The sequence below is a fragment of the Arvicola amphibius genome, chromosome 9 (genome assembly GCF_903992535.2).
Source record: "Arvicola amphibius chromosome 9, mArvAmp1.2, whole genome shotgun sequence".
Taxonomy (NCBI): domain Eukaryota; kingdom Metazoa; phylum Chordata; class Mammalia; order Rodentia; family Cricetidae; genus Arvicola; species Arvicola amphibius.
The window spans coordinates 46,029,263-46,049,678 of NC_052055.2; the positions used below are offsets into that span (position 1 = coordinate 46,029,263).

Below are 20,416 nucleotides of genomic sequence, written 5' to 3' on the forward strand. Positions count from 1 at the left end.
GTAGTCAGCAGTGCAAGAATCCTGACCTTGGTGTAGCCCATTTGTTGCCGTGGAAGGAACAACACCAGCGTGTTGTTGTTTCCTAAGTTCTGAATCCTCGTTCCTTACCTGGTGTCCTTGTGTATTTGGATCCCACTGGGAGCACCATCCAGCATTTCACCTTCCTGTCCTGTTGGCACCTGGGAACTGTGAGCCTCTAAGACATCCTGATGGCCGTGACCTTGGCAATTGTGCTGTGTACTGGTCAGAGCTTTGGTAAAGTTTCACATGGTTAGTCCGCATCTAGTGTTTTCCCCTGTGCTTGGACTGGGGCTCTAGGGTTTTGGCAAGAAGAGCAAGAAGAGGGTTGAGCTACTTTTTCCCCACATACATTCAGTATGAGCTATTTGACTCGACTCCCTGCAAGAGGCTCTGTTTGCCAGGCTTCTGCACCAGGGAGTTGATCGTTCCCGTGCCACAGTACGCTCTGTGTAGGGAAGTCACCACATACAGTCTCACTGGAGGTGATGCTGGGCTGGCAAGGGTGAGTGTCCACAAAGGATGTAGATTTCTTCGTGGAAGACTTTATCCCATCCCTGTGTTTATTGGTTCGTTTATGCAGGGCAATGTGTACATCTTGCATCTTTTGAGTTAAAACCAGTAGCATTTTCTCCATTATCTTTGGTTTTGTGAGTCTGCCCTGTGGTTCCTGGGTCCCCTGGTACATTCACCACAGTTCTGCTCTGTCTTCTGGACATTTCTTTACTTTGGGGGCAGACAGGTCTCTGGATTTTTCTTCCATTTTTCTCTGCTCTTGTCCTACATACACTCACTTTGCGAGAGTTCATGTTTCGTTTCCTTGTAGAGAAGCCCTGAAACCAATGGATTAGGGGCCCCATTGCTGCTGAGTGTCATTGCCCCTCAGCCCTCTCAGCTGCCAGACGAAGGGACTGATCGGATACATGTGTGTGTAACTGTCTGTATCCCTCTCACACCAATGTGACCTCACACTGCCCACTCTGAGTCTAACCTGTCACCACCAGGATCATCTTGTCCCTTCCTCTTGCCTATCTGCAACCTCCCACTCCTGTGCAGAAGGCTGCCTCCCACTGCTGCCATCCACTTATACAATTGTGTCTTCAAGTATGCACGTACACGGGTGTCAGACCGCTAGTATGTCCCTATGGAAACGGCTCTACCACCCAGTGCACAGAGCTGGGGGCCAGTTCGTTTGCTCTCAGTCTCCCAGGCTCTGCTGGGTTCCAGTGTTGCTTTGTCATGGAGGTGGCTCTGGGCACAGCCACAGTGCTGTGTGTCCCCATTGAAGTGCTACACAGGAGTCACACAGTCCCCCTCCCCAGTGAATTCCATCTCTTCCTCCCTCCTTTTGTCCCCCCAAGCCTGCGATGACCCCTCATTGCTTGGCCTTTTCTGTGGTTGTGCCCTTTGAGGAATGTCATAATTAGACTCCTGTGGTCTGTGGCTTTCTCCACTGCCCATCCTCTATTAGAGACAGATACTCATGGATCCCATGTGCCCTCTCGTGGTTCTGCAGCTCTGCCCCAGTTACTATTAAACAATGTTCCTTAAGAGGACTAAGCCCCAGGTTTTTTGTTTGTTTTGTTTTGTTCTTTTTTTTTTAAATGTACTCTGCCTGAGATCAACCTCCATGGTTCCAGTGTAAGTAAATGTTTATAATTCTCTCTGTGTGTATGTGTGTGTGTGTGTGTGTGTGTGTGTGTGTGTGTGTGTGCGCGCACCCAGAACTTTCCACATCAATTGGCTAAGTCCCCGGGGGCGTGGTCTCGTCTGGTGGGAGAATCTCGCTTTGTCAAAGCTGCCAGCAGTCTTCTAAGTGGCTGCACCATTCTGTGTTCCAGCAGCTGTGGCTGAGGACTCCTTTGCTCCACACTCTGGCTGGCATTTGGTATTTGGGGAGGACTTGGAATTTTTCCATTTTAATCGGTATGTGGTAGTTTGATGTTTCCTGGTGGCTCGTTTGCCACTTGGGGTGAAGTGTCTGTTGCAATCTTTTGTCTGCCATCTTTGATCTGTCTCTCACTCTGGCATTTTAAAGGCTTTCTTGGAATGTCTTGGACACCCTTCATCCTCAGCTTCATGGCTTGCAGATATCATCCCCCTGTCTCAGCTGGTCTTTTCATTCCTCCTCGCAGCCTCTCTGCAGAGCAGATGTTTCTTTGGTAGCAAAGTCTAATTTGTCACATTTTCTTCTTTCAAGGATTTTGAATTTGGTGTTTCATCTAAAAACTTGTCACCAAATCCAATCTCGCATAGATGTTTTTTTTTTCTCTCCTGTGTTACTTCTAGAAGTTTTACGTTAATGTGTTTTATATTTAGGTTTCTTAGGCATTTTGAATTTCTCTGTGAAAAGTATAAAGTCTATGTCTAGATTCAGTGTTTTCCTTTTTATATTTTTTTGTCACAGGGCTCACAGCTGCACGAGCCTGTGGTTGACACCCCTATTTCTCATGGTCTTTTTTTTTGCACCTTGGTGGAAGACCTTTTCCAAAGGAGAAGGGTTCCTCACTGTGACCTCCAACCCAGGCAATGGTCCTGCAGATTCTGTTTCTTGTAATTTGCAGGACACAGGAGGGCTGGAAGGCTGAGTTTTCCACCAGCTAAGCATCCATGCCACCAGGAAGGTCTGAAGAAAATTCACCAAGAAGCCAGACAGTGGTTCGATCCTCCTGAACTATCCAAGCCTCTACATTCGTGGCCTCCACAACAGAGGGTTTGCAGCAGCTCCTGAGCTTCTGGCCCCTGGCTGCTTGTGCTGAACAGCTGTTAGCTGCTGTTACGGAGGCAGCCTGAACAGCAGCAGAATATGTGAGAAGGATGTGAGAAGGTGTGTCCCCAGAAACAGGGCACAGGCTAGACAGGTACCTGGCTGCTGGCTTCCTCTGCAGGGCTGCCAGTGGTTTTCCGAAAAACCTTGACTCAACCTTGAACATGACATACTACCCATCATGGCCTTCTGAGGATAAGGAGGCTGAAGGCAGAACAGCACTGAAACAGAGTGGGAGCCGAAGTGAAACTTTTCTGTGACCTGGAACCCCCAAAGTTTCCGCCCCCCCACCTCATCTCTATGTTTATCCAGCATGGGATGGCATGTGGCACACTGGTCTAGAGCTGAGCTGGACTCCAAAAGCATCCCTGCTGTGCAGCTTAGCACAAAGGCCACAGCAGGCCACAGGAGGAAGAGACAGGTGACTGGGAGCTGCTGCTGCCCCTTAGCTATGTCAAGTCTGGATGCATGGGCCCCAGAGCCTGGAGCTAATACCTGTGCCACATGCTCCCAGGTGGATGGGCTAGCCTTCCTCCTTCCAATGCACCGGCCAGAAAACCAAGGCTTTAGTATGGTAGGTGCCTCAGCTACAGTGGGAGACATGATGCTGGCCAAACTTGTTTGCTGTACTGGCAAGGAAGTAGGGCAGTGAGTGACAGGACAGGTCTCAGTAGGTCTGGCCTGAAGGCCCCAGAGGGGTCCTCAGGAACAAGATCTACTTGGAAAGTGACACTCAGTGCAAAGGAGAGTGTCAGGACGACTGTCGGTCTATGTAATCATTGTTAGTTTCTACAGTGGCCTCAGCAAGAGTCCTCATGAAGCCAGGATGCCCAGGCTACTGGGATGCTAGCAGAGTTTGTTGGTAGCATGCCTTCCCATGCCACCTCTAGGTCCTGCAGATGTCTGGATCTTTATCCTTTGCCTCCAGAGAATGGCCCTCCACCTTCCCTCTTCTGGGATGCTGGGCCCTGCCTCAGGTTAGCTGGCTCCTGTTCAGGATCACCTACTGCCCGTGTGTAACCGTTATGGAGTGCCATCAATGGAAACAGTATAGCCAAAACACCTTCCTCTGCCCTACAGTGACATGAGATGAAGTGTCCCCAGCTGGCCTGTTGCTCATACTGGACAGGAAGAGAGGTGCTCCAGTCCCTTCCTGGAACCAGAACTGGAGCCAGAGATAGGAGCAATGGCTAACATGTCTAGTTCATCCTCAGGGCATTGCTTTCTCAGACAGCTAGCCATCTCTGGAAACCGCCCCGCCGTGGCTGGCATCTTCGGGAACTGTCAGACACTTTGGTGGTTTTGCCAAGTGTTCTGTGTGCTGTGTGTCTGCAGGGTTGAGGGTTTCCAGTTAACTAGACAGAGGCAGCTGGCTCTGCAGCTCCTGGGCTAGAAGGCAGGGACACAGTGTTACCAAGGAGCAGGTGCCTGGTAATGCCCTCCTCTCAGAGCCAAGTAACCTGAAGCAGCAAAGCGTGGAGGGTTTGCAGACAGATTGCAGCTGTGGCTGCAGAGATGGCCCAGTGGTTAAAGAGCAGTTGCTGCTCTTCCAGGGAATCATGGTTTAGTGGCTAGTGGCTAACATTCACATGGTAGCTCAAAACAGTCTGTAACTCCAGTTTCAGGGGAGCCAATGCCCTGTTCTAGCCTTCACTGGCAACAGAAATGCAAGTGATATACAGACAGACATGCAGATAAAACACCCAAACCTTAAACAAACAAACAAACAAAAAGAATAGAAAACTGTTAGCTACAAGGAAAGGTTGGAGCCCTCCCTGTCAACATGGTCAAACTCAAAAGAACAGACAGACCAAGCGACATGTCCTGACCTTCCCACCTTGCAGATTCCTCTGCATCTCTACCCCTGTCCCAATCTGGGTCCTCCAATTTATGTCCTTGCCCATGGTCGGCCCTCTTTATTACCTCCTCAAGCATGGAGCTTCCTGGGTCTCGGCCCTGGCTATTGCCTGTTGTGTTAAACGTATTTCTCTTAAGCATCCTTATTATTCAGAAATGTTTGAAAGACACAGGGGTTCACTGAAGACTGAAATGGTTTTACCAGGCATCCGTTTGATTACTGGCAACGTTCCGTGCTGCTGTGTAGAATCGACACATGTATGTTGTGAGCACACGCTATCCTTATGTCTCCACTTTGGCCTTGGGACTGGCTTTGCCTTTTCTGCCACGTTACGTTAGTTGGTATCTCTTTGTCCTGTGGTCATTGAGGGATGCCCAGGTAGAGCACCCTGAACGTACAAGAGGAGTATTCCAGACTCCATCCCTTTCTATACCCACAAGACCTGTGGTCCTCCTCTCCTGGCAGAGGTATTCTGGGCACCTGGGAAGATGGGGTCTGAGCTTTTGTCTCTGCTTGAAGCTCTTGTTACTCTTCTGGACTGTAAGAATGTCAGGGTACCCAGGCAACCAAGAATCTCTGTGGACCATGCATTGAAGAGGCCTCGAAAGCCACCATATTCAGGGCTTACCTAACTTGGTAAGGTACCAAGTTACCACTTGGGGTGGGGTGGAAGGTGGGGGTAGGGCAGGCCATGTGAACTAGCTCTCCTAAAGAAGCAACTTGGGTTGTGAGATGCGCTGGACACTTTTTAGCTGAGTGTTTGTGGGTAACACTGTCCCTTTTACCCAGTGTCATTGCCCAACGCATATGCTTGCAAGTGGGATTTGGACATTCTAGGAAAAGCCTGTTACTGTAGCATCAAGATCAAGGAAGTACCCTGATGCCTCAGGTCAGATGTCTGTGCCTTCCTGGACTCTGGTCCCTACTCACCCACCATGAGATGCTCACAGCTAGCCTGCAGCCTGTCTTTTATTGACCTTGGCGAGGTCGTAAACTGAGGCATAATTGCTGTGTTTATGATGTTGTAGCAACAGCTTTCCAAGACCATCTCAGGATCAGTCTTGGGCCCTGTACCGGACCTGCCAAGGCAGGCCGCAGCACCTCGTTAATATACACATTAAGGGGATAATTGAATGGAGGCCAGCTGGCCAGGCACATCCCCGTGGACATCTCTCTGAGCGCTGGAACAGCCTCAGCCTGTGGAAAGCAGAAGTCAGCAAGTGTGCCCCAGTCTCTTCCTGCCCTCCACCAAAGCCCGGGTGATAACAAGAAGTGAGCTATTGGACACTCACAGCGCATCCTAAGCCACAAGTCACTGAAGTAACCATGCTAGGAGAAGCAGGGAGTTTGGGTTGCCTGTGTGGGCAGAGGCTTGGGGTGTTCCTTGTTTGCATCCAGCTAGGCCCTAGGGACAAGCTTGAGAGGGAGCCCTAAACTACATGCTTTTACTCGATAATTAATTCAAGAGAATGGCCTGCCTGCAGAGGTGCAGGCAGCACAGGAAGCGGTGCATACTCAGACCTAGAAAAAAGAAAGGCAACAGGAACAGCCAGGTACTTGAGAGTCCCTGCCCCAGCCTGTGGTTAGAGATACAGGTAGAATCCCCTCCGGAAGGATCCAGGCCCCACTCTGCCCTCCCACGGGGATCAGATCATAGATCAGGTGAGAATTCTGTCTGTCACTCAGGCCAATCAGTCTTAATGGCCTGTAGCGTCCAGCTGCTGAGGATGCCCAGGAACCTGCTGGGAGATGTACAGAGCTCACTGACCTCTAGAGACTTGAAGCCCCTCTTGGGAGCTTATATCCTGTGATCTATTCCTAGGGGCAGCCTCGTCTGTGTTAAGTGCCCGCATAGGTCCAGAATGGAAGGGAACAATTCTATCTATCTGGGGAGCACTAATAGCTGATGGATTCCTCGGAGAGGAAAGGGGTTCCCTGGACAGCTGGTTCTTCTGGGACCCCTGAGGTCAGGGCTCTCCTGTGTTGTTGAGTACTGTCCTCAGCATAACCCATAACAGCCACCACCGTTGTCCCTGTGGCTGCTTGAAAGGCACGCTGATGCGAGCTTGTTGCTGTTGAAAGTTCTACATAGGAGTCCGGGAAGTCACAGGTCTGAGATTCCACCTGGTTCCTCTTGCACCTCCTAGACAGTAATTATGTAACTGTAATTCTGCCCTGGCTGTACGTGGCCTTGTCGTCTTGGAAAGTTCTAGGGTATAGACTATAGGAGGTTAGCTGAGGGGAGATTCCACCTATGCAACTATGAAGACATCATTAACTTTTGCTGATTTGGGATACCCCAGACAGACTCCCAGAATACCAATCAACTCATTGCTCTCCTCCCCACAGGGTGAACTTTGGCAAAATTGACTTTGATTTGTCAGTGGAGCCTTATAAGGAGAGATAGATGTTGGTTATGTTTCCCAGGGAAGACACACCTGGTACCCTGCAGCCTGATGGGTCATTAGGTGATGGGATCTTCTCCTTGCTCTGCCCTCCTGCTATGCAACAGAGTGCTGTGGATATTCTGAGTGTGTTTAGGCCAGGCAGCTGGCCAGAACCCTTAGAATGAGAGCCTTCATGCCTCCTTACCCAGGCTCAACTTTAAAGATAAAGTTGATCCTTGGGACTATACCAGCCTCTTTTATAGTGCACAGTTACTGCCCTCCATGCTAGGAGCAAGGTCATTTGTTACCTTGGAGAGATGTGCTGGGAGTAGGGATAAGGGGTTCACTCTGTTGGGGCTTTGGATGCAAGTCAGAAACATGGAGAATCTAGTCTGTGAAGATGTTTGGAAAGGGCAGTCAGGCGTCCTGGTTCATGAAGTTAGGATGGAGATTAAAGAAGCTGCTTTGGAAGCACTGGACTGAGAGGCCTTGGCTGTGGGTGCCTCTCACCTCCCCCAAACATTCTAACCCGTGTACATCTACAGTCAGTGGTGGCACATGTTCCATGTGTCCTCGAATCAGAGTGGCTGTAGGGATCTGTCCCAAATGGAGAGGTAAGGGACACAGCTTACTTCATGGGTACCCCTGGGGAAGATTGCTGAACTTGGGCAAGTAGGTACTGCTTCTGCAGATAGGGACAGCCCAGTGCTAAGCCAGAAGAGCATTGCACACACATCCCCAGCTGTGCTCATGTGCCTGAGTGTGTAAGTATGCAGGTGCAGGCTGTGGTGTGCACAGCCTCTGCTCTGTCATGTGTTTCTATGGTATGATGATGAGCATGGTGTATATGTACAACATGCCCTGTTTGTATGTGTGCATGTTGTGGCCTGTATGTACATGTGTGTTTGTGTCAGTATACATGTGGCATATGGTGTGCAAAAGGTTGTATGTACAAAGCGTGGTCTGGATATGTCTGGGTGCATTTGTATGTAGGCAGCACCATGTTTGGTGTCTGCCCTGGGTATGTATGTCCATCCCTTCCATGAGCCTGTTACATCCCTAAAAGATTGGTATAAAGCGTCATGTGACCATGTACTTGCATCTCTGGAGGAACCTACACAGACCTATGGGCAGATTGGGATGGCTTTGTGGTTCTGCTCTGTCTCTAAAAACATGTCAGACATGTTTATTCAGGGTTCTGTGTATGTTCACAATGAGACTACCAGGGATGCCACTGTGCCCAAAAGCACAGTTCAGCGCCATCTTGCTGGCTGTTCCTCCGTACTGTCCTCACTCTCTTATTGCTGGGACACCATCCCAGCCATCGATGCCTGGGCCAAGGGAGGTCCTCAGGAGCCTCCCTGAGACTGTAGCTCTCATGCATATGGCGCTCAATGCATATGGAAGCATAGCTCGCCCCAGGCAGAGAAGTGGATCTGTGGATCTGAAACCAGGGTCCCTGTAAGCAGCTCAGGGCCAGTGAACCTGTCTCCCTGGGCTTGGCTTGTCTCCTAGTGACAAAGCTGTGCATTCCCTTGCCCTCTTCAGGGGTCTGACCACTGACTAGGTTGAACCCAGTCTTTCAGAGAGGGACCAGGGCCTGTGGTCTGCTGATCCGACCCTTGTCATCTTCTGCCCCAGTTACATATCTAGATGGGTAGCAGACCAGCATGGCCTGTCTTAGTCAGTTTTTTAAAATCTCCCCCCATGCTTATTATCATGCAGGGATAATCCTCAGCTGGTCTAAGAATTGGGCTTCTGATCTGTGGCACTCACTTAATTGACTCAGTAGTAGTTGGGTGTGAGAGAGAATTTGATACTGGGATTTAATTGAGACTTGATTTCATTCTATATCAAACATTGAGATGGAGTCTCCTCCGGATCTTAAGAACATTTTTTCCCTGCACTTTTAATCTTCGTACTATGTGTCTATAGAATTGGGGATAAAACCAAACATTAGTAGCTTAGTTTTTGAGCACTGCATAGGGCTGGTGGTTTAGTTGTCTTCGTTTTGAAGTTGAGGACTTGTGCAGGGTAAGAGATGGAGACGCCCTGACTCAGGTTGGCCATGGCCACTTCCAGACTTCACATACCACCAGACTTACGTGGAGTCCCAAGTTGGCTGGGCATGAGGCCTGCCTTGATGAGTCAGGGCTACAGGGGTTTAGGTGATGTCCAGCATAGCAGAAGTTATCACACCTTCCAGGAGTAACAGGAAGGAGAGGGATCCTTAGACAGGGAAGGGGACCAACAGGGCACAAGCTGGGCCTTTGGACCTGTCGTGATCCCCTATGCTATGATGTGGGCAGTGGTCAAGATAGGTAAGTCAGTTCGTTAGCCCTTTGCATTATTTTGAGCAGATTAACATTTCACCCTATCAGGGCCTGAAGCACGATTAATAAAAGCTCAGGGTCAAAAATTGTGATTCAACCTGAAGATCTGAAAAGCCAAACAGCCAGCCACTGGCTCTTCTTACCTTGACCTCAGTCTGAAATGGCGAACCTGCTTCCAGGAGTCTCAGAATGAGACTGTGTCTGAGAGCTATCTTCCCCCATCTTATATTCCTCTCTAGGGCTGGGATTAAAGGTCTGCACCACTGGGATTAAAAGCCACACCGAGTTTCTACGGTAACTAGTGTGGCTACTAGGATTAAAGGCACATGTCATCGTGGCTACTGGGATTAAAGGTGCGTGTTATCATAACCTGGTCTGTAAGGCTGACCAGTGGTACTGTTTTACTCGCAGATCTTCAGGCAGTCTCTTATTTATTAAAATACGTTTGAAATGACACTACAAGGGGCCCACCACAGGAATGGACAACCCTCTCACTCACACCACTTCCTGCAGCCTGCAGGGCCAAGGCATGTAAGAGTTAGAGCCCACAATAGCGGCTCCCTTCTGGTACGTGTAACTCCTGGGAACGGACAGAGGTCAGTGACATGAGGACCAGGAAAGGATGGGTGTGGAGGCCCCTCTTGTGGGGGAACCACCTCCATGTTCACCAGGTCCGGAGTCTGATCACGATTCTGTGCACAGCAGTCTGTACACACAGTAGGCACATACACCCTCGCTTGTACCTCAGTGACCAATTTTTGACCACATGCTTCTTTTCTCAGATCCTCCAAGTCGCAGCTCTATCCTGTCCTGACCGCCTGGGGTCCCTGTCCTGGTAACTAACTGGTGAGATGGAAGGGTGGAAATGCCTACACAGGGCATGCATGAGAAATGCTGTCTCAGGGTGTGTTCCCTGTGTGCACACTCATCAACGCCTCAACTGCACATGACATCCAGACTGACCTTCTTCATGGTCTCCTTTGACTTCTGGTTCCCAGAGATTGGCAGGTCATGACAGATTTAGAAAGCCTGGACCTCAGCCACTACTCCCCTCCTCCATGGCCAAAGCCCAAAAATCTAATGGTTCTGACTAACATCTCCAGTGAGTAAGCTGTCCTTGCCTCCAGATCCAGCTCTTTCTCAGTCTAAGGAACCACTAAGCTCTTGCTCCTGATTGTCTTGGTGTGGGTGGCCTGAGAGCATTAGCGAAAGTTTGCTTCCCTGTAACCAAAAAACTTATCACCACCTTCCAGGGTTTCTGGGGAGCCAGCAGGCTCACAGTAGACCCCAGACCAAGGACACTCCTGATGAATCTGCAGGCCTTCTCTTGAGCCATATGGCCCCCAACTATCTGTCTGTCTGCCTATCTATCTATCTATCTATCTATCTATCTATCTATCTATCTATCTATCATCTATCTATCTATCTATCTATCTATCTATCTATCTATCTATCTATCTCTAAAATGTTTAGTCCCTGTGGACCTAAACAGCTTATTGGCGTGTGCCCCCCAAGGAGAGACATTGAATGAGAGAACCTGGTACCTTGCTTCTTACTGACCCCCAGGGCTTTCTGCCCACCTGCCCTGGAAACCCTGTACACTGCTGCGGAGGTCTAGCCCTTGTCACCTATCTGGAGTCAGTGGTCTCTGCTATGTCCACGTGAAACCTGTTAGCCTGCAATCCTGTTGCTCCTCCACATGGTCTTCCCAGGCCATGGCCTCTGTGTCCCCTTTGCTGTTCGAACAACCTGTGGGCTTCACGGTGCTTTCTACACATTTTTGGAGTAGATCTGATCTGGGCCAGCAGTCATGCCCATGATCATAGTGGGCCATGAACCAGCTAACCGTTGTATCTTACCAGATGGTGAACCGGTGGGCTGACCTGGGAACTCCAGACGGGTTGTGGGTGCCACGTCTCCTCTTTACTGGCCTCCTTGATTCCTGTCTTATGAATGGCAATGAATCCCATAGCCAGGTTAAGGCACCTGATGCAGGCTCTAGATCCTCCCTGGCCTCCTGACCCCACCTTGTTTTCATTCTAATCCAAACACAGAGGCTGACTTTTATGATTGTTAAATGCCACCGTCTCGCTCCGCACCTGTCAGAGTCACTTGGAATCTTTATTCTGACATCCATCATATCCTATATCCTCTCAGATATAAGTCACAACCCTGTGGGACTAAAGAGCTTATCGGTGTGTGCCCTAGGTGGAGGGATGCTGCATGAGAGAACCTGGGACCTTGCTTTTCACTGACCCCCAGGGCTTTCTGCCCACCTGCCCTGGAAACCCTGTACATTGGCCGCTGAGGTCTAGCCTTGTCACCCTATCCGGAGCGAGTGGCCTTTGCTCTGTCCACATGAAATCTTTAAAAGGTGTGGAAGCTGTCCTGCCTTCCTCATCCAGCATTTGGGACTGAGTTTGCAAAATTTGCCTTCAGGGCACTCAGTTTCCTTTATTGACCTGGTCCTAACCTGCTGGTCTGAGGGATAGCTGGGCATTCTAGTGGGTCCTGTCCTGTGCTGTGTTCTTAATTATGATGTTCTCTGGACCTGGCTATGTCCTCTGGGCAAATCGTATCCCGCTCAGAAAACAGGAAGTGGCTGGAGTGGATGGACATCCATCGGTATGTGGCCTCCAGGATCCTAGAGACCCAGGAAGTCAGAGGGCTGAATGTGGTTCTGGGAATCTTTGTGTAGATGTATTCAGTGTGGCCTTCATCTCGTTGTAGCATTGATGCCATGCCTATGAATGACATGACCTGAGAGATGTGTTTCTCCAGGACCTATAGATGCAGGGAGAAGGGTGACAGGGTGGGCCTGGTTTGAATGCCCAGAGAAAGTATAGCCATCGACTACCCTAGACCAGTGTCATTATCGGGACACATTCAGTATTGGGCTAACCCAACCTGTACAATGTAAGACAAGATCCAGATCACAGCCTGTGTGGTATGGAACCAGTGCTCAGATTCCAGCATATGGGGGTGTCACATTCCGATAGGCTCCTGTACAGTGCCAGCTCTTGCCTTGAGGAAGTCCCAGGATTTGATTCAGTTGTCATCAACACCCAGCAGAGCAGGAGAGCATTTGTGTTTATCATACGACTGTGTCAAGGCCTAATCCCAGTGCTGAGCTGGCAGGCTGACATCTGAGCAGGCATCAAGGCATGCCAGTGCCCAGTATCCCTGCTTGTTGTGGCCCAAGGCCTACCCCTGAAGCTTCAGACCAGGAATTGAAAGCTCAAATCACACCATAGTCAAGCTTGCTAAAGGGGACACAGTCCTGCATAGGGCTTCCCAGAGATCCTGAGCTCAGAGCCCACACAGGGCAAACAGGGCAAGTGGGCCCAAGTGGAGGAAGGCCTGTTCCCAGGATGCATTCTTAAAGGGACAGCTGGGGTCCTGAGTGTACAGGCCCTTGCCCCTGCTGAAGATGACTCAGGCTGGTGGCTCCAATCTGGCACTGTAAACCGCAACTCCCCTGAGCGCAGGTTCTCCACCCACCCACTCTGTGGCGACAAGGTAGAGACCTTTCTTAGCGCAGACACAGAAGTGGTGTGAGTGAGAGGGTGTCCATCTGTCTAATGCTGGGGTAGTGATGTCACTACGAAATTCCCGCATGCAGGACAGTGTGAAGGTGACTGGTGGTATCGTATGGACAGCCACCATGTCAGAGCAGTAGAAGGCCACATTGCCTATAAGGAGGAGTGACTTAGAAACTTGTTAAACAGTGAGGTCAGCCGGTCATGGAGGGATTTTTTTTTTGCCACAGTTATGTGTACCTGAGTGCAAATAGAGCCTGGTCAGTTGTTGGGATTGGAGATATCCTTGTGGGTGAAGGGACGCTTCCTGGTCATCTGACACTTGTCTAATTATGCTGTATCTTTCTCCAGGAACAGAACACCTGGGAGCTGTGGTCTTCGCTGCCCCTCCCACTCCTGCTCTTTGCAGACAGGGGAATGTGCATGTTCCCTTGATCATGCCACGTGACTTTTAAGTGCCTGCTGATAGGAAATTGGGGCCCAGGGTGGTGCTGGACATTCCACAGTGTCCAGGAGTTACCACAGCTGTAAGATGCCATTGACTTGGTAGTATTCCTCCACTTTCAAAACCTTTGTTGGGATGGACCCTAGCTGGACAGCTCTAGACAACTTTCCAGGCCTCCCAGAGAAACGATATGCACTAAGGTGGCCCAGACACTCTAAACCTTGGCCAGAGTTACAGTGGAGCAAGTTGGGCACGAATAGCAAAGTGACTGGAGCCAGGCTGCTGCTCCTGTTTTAAATAGAAATGTGTGGCAGTGCCCGCGTGGCTGCCCATCCATGCATCGCAGTGGCAAGCACAAGAAGGAAACCACTTCTTTCTTGTGTGCTGCAGAGCTTGTTGTCTGCTTTCAGCCAGTTTGTCCTTCAGCTCCCAACAGGCCCCGTGCTCTGGCTCTGGGATTGGTGCTAGAGCTGATTGGTTGTTCTGGGTGCTCCTCCTACCCTGCCCATCTCAGTTGTCAATGGTGTTTCTGGTTGCTTGTGCTTGCTCCTTAACAACAGCACGTAATTCAGTGTGATTGGGTAGAATGAGTCAAAACTTGCAGCTTGAGGAAGGCAGCTCTAGCTGAGGCCTTGCCTTCTGCTTGAGACAGCATAGGCATTTGCAGGAGGGGCGACTCAGAGTCATCTGGGAGGCCCTAGTTGCCCCCATTCTTCCTCTGAATGTGTCTGATCCATTCTCCCAACATGAACTTGGTACACCAGCCAGGATCTGTCAGCATCATGCATAGATATGAGCAGCTGAGTGTAGTCACCTTGGACAGCTCCTGCCAGTCCTGCCTTACCAAAGTGGCCCAGGTCATATCCAGACAGGGCATACCCCAGGCTCCTGTTGGCCTGGGCATTGCTGGGCTGTTGGAGCTGAGCCACCCTGCCCCATAGTTCCTGCTTATGTGTGTGATACCTGTGGTAACCAGCCTCTGGGTTGGCCTGAAGTATCCAAGCAGCAAGGCTGAAACAGCGCAGGAGCCAGTTGCCTGGGGAAAGAGAGGTGACAGTAGCAAAAAGGAACCTTGTGGTAAGGAAGGACACCCCAAATTGAAGGAATGACTGTTGAGAAGCCCCAGTCAATCTGGTTGCAAATCAGATGGCCACTCTTGTGTGCCTGTTCCATTTTTTTTTCTCATGTCTATCTCTGTGACCCTGTTCTATTTCTTGCTGACACCTGTACAGCTTTCATCTAGGTGGGTGGGGTTTCACATCCAGCATCTCCGTGATGTGCCCTGTAGCCTGAAGGAGCTCCCAAGGGGTGGGGTACCACAGAGGGCAGCAAGTAGAAGGTGCTTACTGTGTGCTAAGTGAATGGAAGATCCTGGTGATGAGTGAGTGACAGATGCCAGGGTTTCTGTTAATGCGCCCTAATGAGACTGTGAAGCTGCATGATGGAGCTCACCGTGCTGGGACTAAATGTGGCAGCACCAGCCAGGCTGAGGGATGCCCTCTGTCCTCCTACAAGGTGGCCAGTTTTTCATTTTTATGGCCCACTGTGAGCACCACGCTATCTTTATTGGACAGCATTGCTCTTTAGAACTTCCTGGTACTGGCAGGGAGGTGACAGCTTAAACCACAGGGCTTTATTTCCCACTGGGATTCCCTCTCCTGAGGTGAGGTTGGTGCTTTGGAGAAACGTGTCCCTTCTTCTAGGGTCACTCCAGGGCTATGTGTGCCTGTGTGCAGCTTAGTGTACTCAGTTTACCTATGTATCCACACTGAACAATACCCGGAACATGTACAGATGAGTGTGCCCATGTGTACCTGTGTGTCGACATGGGACCTTATATGTACCCTGTGTACATCTAAGCACATCTTGTGTACCTGTGTATTTACACAGGTACATACATAAAATGTGTGTCTAGCTGAGTGGCCCCTATGTACACACATGCTTACATTGGCCTATCAGTTTTAGTCTATGAGCTCCTGAATGCAAATAAGTACACCATGTGAAATTACATGTCTACATGGACATACCTGTTAGCCTGTGTGCACGAGTATAGCTGAATGTACTCATTTGAGCCTGTGTGTACACATGAGCACATCCATATAATCTATACACCTAGGTGTAGGTGTACATGTGGGAACTTGTGTGTACCTGTGTATGTGTGAGTGTCTACCCAGCACATGGCATCCCTACAAGTTTGTGCCCATATAGAATGTATGTTCTCACTTGAATATCTCCTGTGTATACCTGTATAGTCTTCCCCATGTCTGCCAGCCAGGCATGTGGCTTGTAATATCTGTTCTGTGTGTCTGTGTGTTCCTCTTATGTATGTCCATGTGTATTAGCATGTGCAAGTCTTCAGAAAAAAATAAGACTTGGTCCCTGGCCATCCTGCCTTCTGTGCCCAGGTGAGGATGATAATTCTTCCTTGCAATATGGTAGCATATATACTATGGTTGCTCCATTTTGTGGGTCCTGCAGGTAGCGACTGACATATTGGGATGCAGGCTGCAAGGCTTGGCTTGATTTGGGGACCCTGTGCTCTGGGCAGGTGGTTTTTCTGTGAAATCCAAGTGTGTGGGGGATGAGGGGGAGGCAGTGCCTTTCTCTGCAATTCTGAGATTTCATTTCCGTGTGTGGCATTTAATTTCCTGTCCATTGGGATAGGCTGACTGAAATCCCTGGCAGAGCATACAGAAGATGGGTTGCTGGCTGTCACAGAGAGCTCTCTCCACATCGCTTTGCCTGAGCCAGCTGTGGTGGACCCCACTCTAGGTGGGTGCTGGGTGGATTCCAGGGTGTGGGACTCCAGGCTGTGGCCACTCAGTTTGTGGTTGTTCCTTTTTTGCAGGTCAGCTGGCTGCTGGAACCTGTGAGATTGTGACCCTAGACCGGGACAGCAGCCAGCCACGGAGGACGATCGCCCGGCAGACAGCGCGCTGTGCATGCAGAAAGGGGCAGATTGCAGGCACCACGCGAGCCCGGCCTGCTTGTGTGGATGGTAAGAGCACCCAGCCTTCTGGGGACACTTCAGGGTACTGAGCCAAGTCTTTGAGGGCTTCTGTGCCAACAGGTATTACTCTAAAGTAGCTTTCTTCAGAATGCTCTGAGGCCAAGACCTCAGGGTGTATCCCTAGAATCAGGCCTCTGGGCAGTCTTTCATTGGGCTGGCATATCTGGTATGATTTATCTATGGGCAGTGTATCCTGTGCACATGGGGGTGGCCACTAACTACATAACTCCAGGTATCAAAAACCTGAGATCCCAGATATGGTTCCTGTTCTCAACCCACAAAGATGTTCCTTAGAACAAGCTGGGCCAAAACCAGGTAGGTGACTGAGAAAGGGATCCACAGAATCTGGGGCTGGTCACAACAGGACTGACAACATCCTAATCTAGATCCCAGATGGTACCCACTGTGGATCTCAGGTCTGGCTTGGTACCTGACCAGGCTCTAGTGTAGCTGAGAGTTCAGAGTTAGCTCTGCTTTGATTGGGGACCTGCCTGCCTCTGGAGACCCTAGGGTATAATAAAGAAGTATCCTAAGCTTACTGAACCCCGAACTCCCTCAGCATCTTCCCTAGACCCCCATGGCTATGAGCACCACACACTCCTGCTGCTGACTTAGAAGGGCATGAAGACTGTCTACAGCACTCAGGAACATGCAGAATGAGGCTAAACATGCTGACCAAAGCAGAGAGTGCAGGGGAAACCATAAGCTGCCTGATTCATAGCTAACCATATATACAGCTAGTGAGGTCTGAGGATCGAGTTATGTACACCCTAATTTCCAAGAGGCCAACATCTTGATCCTTGTGGGCAGAGTGGAAGCCACTTCTTGGTAACATAGATTGATTTTCTGGAAGCAGGTTTGGGGTGGTGTAAAGCTCGCCGGCCACAGCACTCTCTCTTCCCTCGCTCATTCTATCAGCCTGGGGAGATGGGGTCTGGACTGAGGCTAATTGAATCTGGATCTGCCCATCTGTAACCAAATCCCTGTCCCTCCCCACAAGCAGCCTCCCGGTGCCTTAGGAAATGGGTCCCAGAGACTCATATTAAAACCTCACCATTTTCAAGGGAGGCCAAACAAATTAGTTGGCTTGAGTTTTCTGCACAGTGGGCATTTTTGGGGGCTGCCCTGTAATTTAATTTTTGCATTTCTGTTTTCTTGCTCTGTGTGGATAATAAGTTTCCCTGTATGTCATTGTGTCTGCTGAGGACAGTTTGGGCCAGTGATGTTTATCCTGGAGTTGTCAATGCTGACCTGGAATTCAGGAGCGAAAGTGGTAGCCCATGGCTGCTGCTGGGTGCTCTCTTGCTGGCCGACTTTGTACCTGTGGATACATTTGCTCACTTACTCATTCATTCATTCATACAATGTGGTGCATCAGGTGTAGGCAGGTATAAGGAAGATCATATCTCAAAGTACCTGGTCCACAGCCCACCCCATACAGGCACACCCAGTGCGGTGACACTGGGGTACCTCACCTGCGCAGGGATGTATCGCCGCGGCAGTATTTGAGTAGAGTCCTGGTGAATGAAGAGATCACCAGTGACGGTTCTTTCTGTGGAAAGAAGGAGCTGACGGTGAGACTGACCACATAGGTGTGCTCTTCCCTGGCCTTGAGTCTGAGCTGAAGCAATTCTGCAGAAGCCAGTCTCCAGCATCATGACCCAGTGTACCAGCAGCCATTGATCCACCTGACAGAATCCACAAGAAAAGAGAGCTGACAGCAATCTGGTCACCCGCCCCAAGGCAGGTTAACATTTTATCACAAATATCAACAAGCAGACATAACCTTACGGCTATGCTTTGTGAGCTATGGAGTCAGTCCCAGCAGCACTGGCTTGTAACTGTTGTTGCTCTGTGTTACCACCCCATGTTCCTGCTCCCTTCATGGTGCTGCCCTGTGGACTGAGACCCTTGCTGGGCTCTCAGCAGAAAAACTATACACACTACCCTCTGGCCAAAGCATAGAGGGGCTGCCTCCTTCCCCTCTGCTGAGTTCTCATGAGATTCCTTTGGAAAGAAATCCAAATAAAGCGTGACTGTTAGGTGCCAGTGGGCAGAGGACAAAGAGACGCTTGATTGATTGCTTTGGAGGCGAGATGCTCAGGGTACTGAAGTCCACTGAAGAGCAGTGACCATGGATGGCCCATCTAGACCTGAGGGGCTCCCTGAGAGCCTTGCAGGAGGGCAGGCTGGGGTGGGGCTTAAGCAGCCCCAGCATGAGGCGAGTCCCCTCACCTGCAGACAGGTGTCCCATTATTGTCTTATCTCTCTTCTATGTGTGGCCAATGTCATTCCCCAGAGGAGACTTTCAAGGTCCCTGCATGGCTGATGTTGATGACTCTGCCACCTGCCTGGCTGAATGTGCCAGTCTGCACTTCTTAGTAGGGACAGCAGCATGGGCTGGAAGGTTCTGACCCAGCCTCCATCTTCATCTCTTCTCTCTGCCCAGAATTCATGAGTAAAGCCCATATCTTCCTGAAGTGATGGGGGGACAGCAGCTCAGAAGTCTCAAGCTCTGAGTGCTAGACAAGATACCAAGTGCTACACAATACCAATTTGGGGACCACCAACCTTCTCCTAGCAATCCACAAGGCTTGCACACAAGAGGCAGTGAGGGACTATGCTGGGAAGTAGGAAAATAGAAATAGGTTCCAGGTCTGGTCCACATGAACACTGCTGTGTTTCTGGGTAAGGATGGGGCCCCTTAACTTGGGAGTTGATTCAGAAAAGCTGAGGGAGCAAGTGACCCTCCACTCTTGGAAATGGCTACAACGGGACTGAGAATGCAGAAAGCAGCCCTCAGTCCGTGAGGGCCTATTTCCCACGAGGGGTAGCCAGAGCCCCCTACCCCTCTAGGCAGAGGGTCTGTCACCAGGTGTACTAGGGTCACCTCAGATCTGCGCATGCTGGAGAGGCGGTAGTGACAGCAGAGCCCTGCCCTCACACGCCTGCACGGGCAGCAGAGTGGATGTGAGGACTGAGAACTGTCCAGCCCTCAGAAGATCAGTTGATCTTCGTGGTCCTGGCTGGGCTAAATCTTCCTAGGTATGATCATCCAAACAACAGTCAAAAAGGAAGTAAAAGACTTCATACCGAAGCACAAAGTCCCCTGAATCCAATTGTCCCATCAAGAAAGTGACAGTTTCACTTGTGAAATGACTTAGTGGTTGAAGGTGCTTGCTACTAAGCATGGCGGCCAGAGTCTGAGCCCCAGGACCCATGTGGTAGAAGAAGAGAACAAGCTCCCCAAGTTGTCCTCTGACCTCTACACTCATGCCATGGCTTGTGCTCCCCCCTCACACACACACACATACACAAAAAAGTAAGTATATATAAATTTTAACAAAAACTTTTAGGAGAAAAGGCCAGGGCTCTGACTCAGTGGGTAAAGGCACATACTGTTAAGACTCAATCCATAGGACCCAGAGGGTGGAAGAAGAGAAACAGGCCTATAGGTTGACCTTTGACCTCCATATCCACCCTATATCACCTGCATGCACACACAAAATAAATAAATAAATGTAATAAAAATCCTTTTAAAGAAAAAAATAAATAAAATGAAAATTTTCATGAATGCAAGAAAATAGAGCCCATGAGTTCCTTAAATGTTTAACACAGGGTTGTGTCATGAATACGGAGCTTGCAAAAGGAGCACAGGCATGCACACAGATATCTAGAGCTCCAGGAATGGTAGCAGCTTGGAAGTCGACACAGTGGAGTGACCATCCTGGGCCCTGGGAAGAAGCAGACTGGGGCTATCCACAGTGTTGAACCAGGCCAGGACTTGTTAGAGCTTCAAGGCTGGGGAAAGAAGCCATGCCCCCCCCCACCCTGAGACTGCACGCTGAGCCGATGCTGTAAAATATACTGCAGAAGTTCAGAGACACTGATTCCTGGTGGCCAGACTGCAGAGAGGTGTTTGCCTTGGATGACAAAATCTGCCTGCCTTGGCCAGGCTGTGCTCAGCTTCGGCAGCGGTCAGTTGGCAGTGGTCTTTCACTTGACAGCTCTGTGGTTCTCTCACATCTGTTGTTTCAGCTCCCAGCCAGCCTGTGGGTC

General features: G+C 50.1%; 1 protein-coding gene across 2 annotated transcripts in view; it reads left to right on the forward strand.

Moving 5' to 3' along the window:
• Nucleotides 1-20,416, forward strand: part of Tafa5 (TAFA chemokine like family member 5) — a 201,930-nt gene that overhangs the window by 113,122 nt on the left and 68,392 nt on the right. For both annotated transcript variants that reach the window (XM_038343065.1, XM_038343066.1), the window contains exon 2: nt 16,196-16,345. In XM_038343065.1, the coding sequence (XP_038198993.1) occupies nt 16,196-16,345 (150 nt within the window). The remainder of the gene's footprint in view (nt 1-16,195; nt 16,346-20,416) is intronic.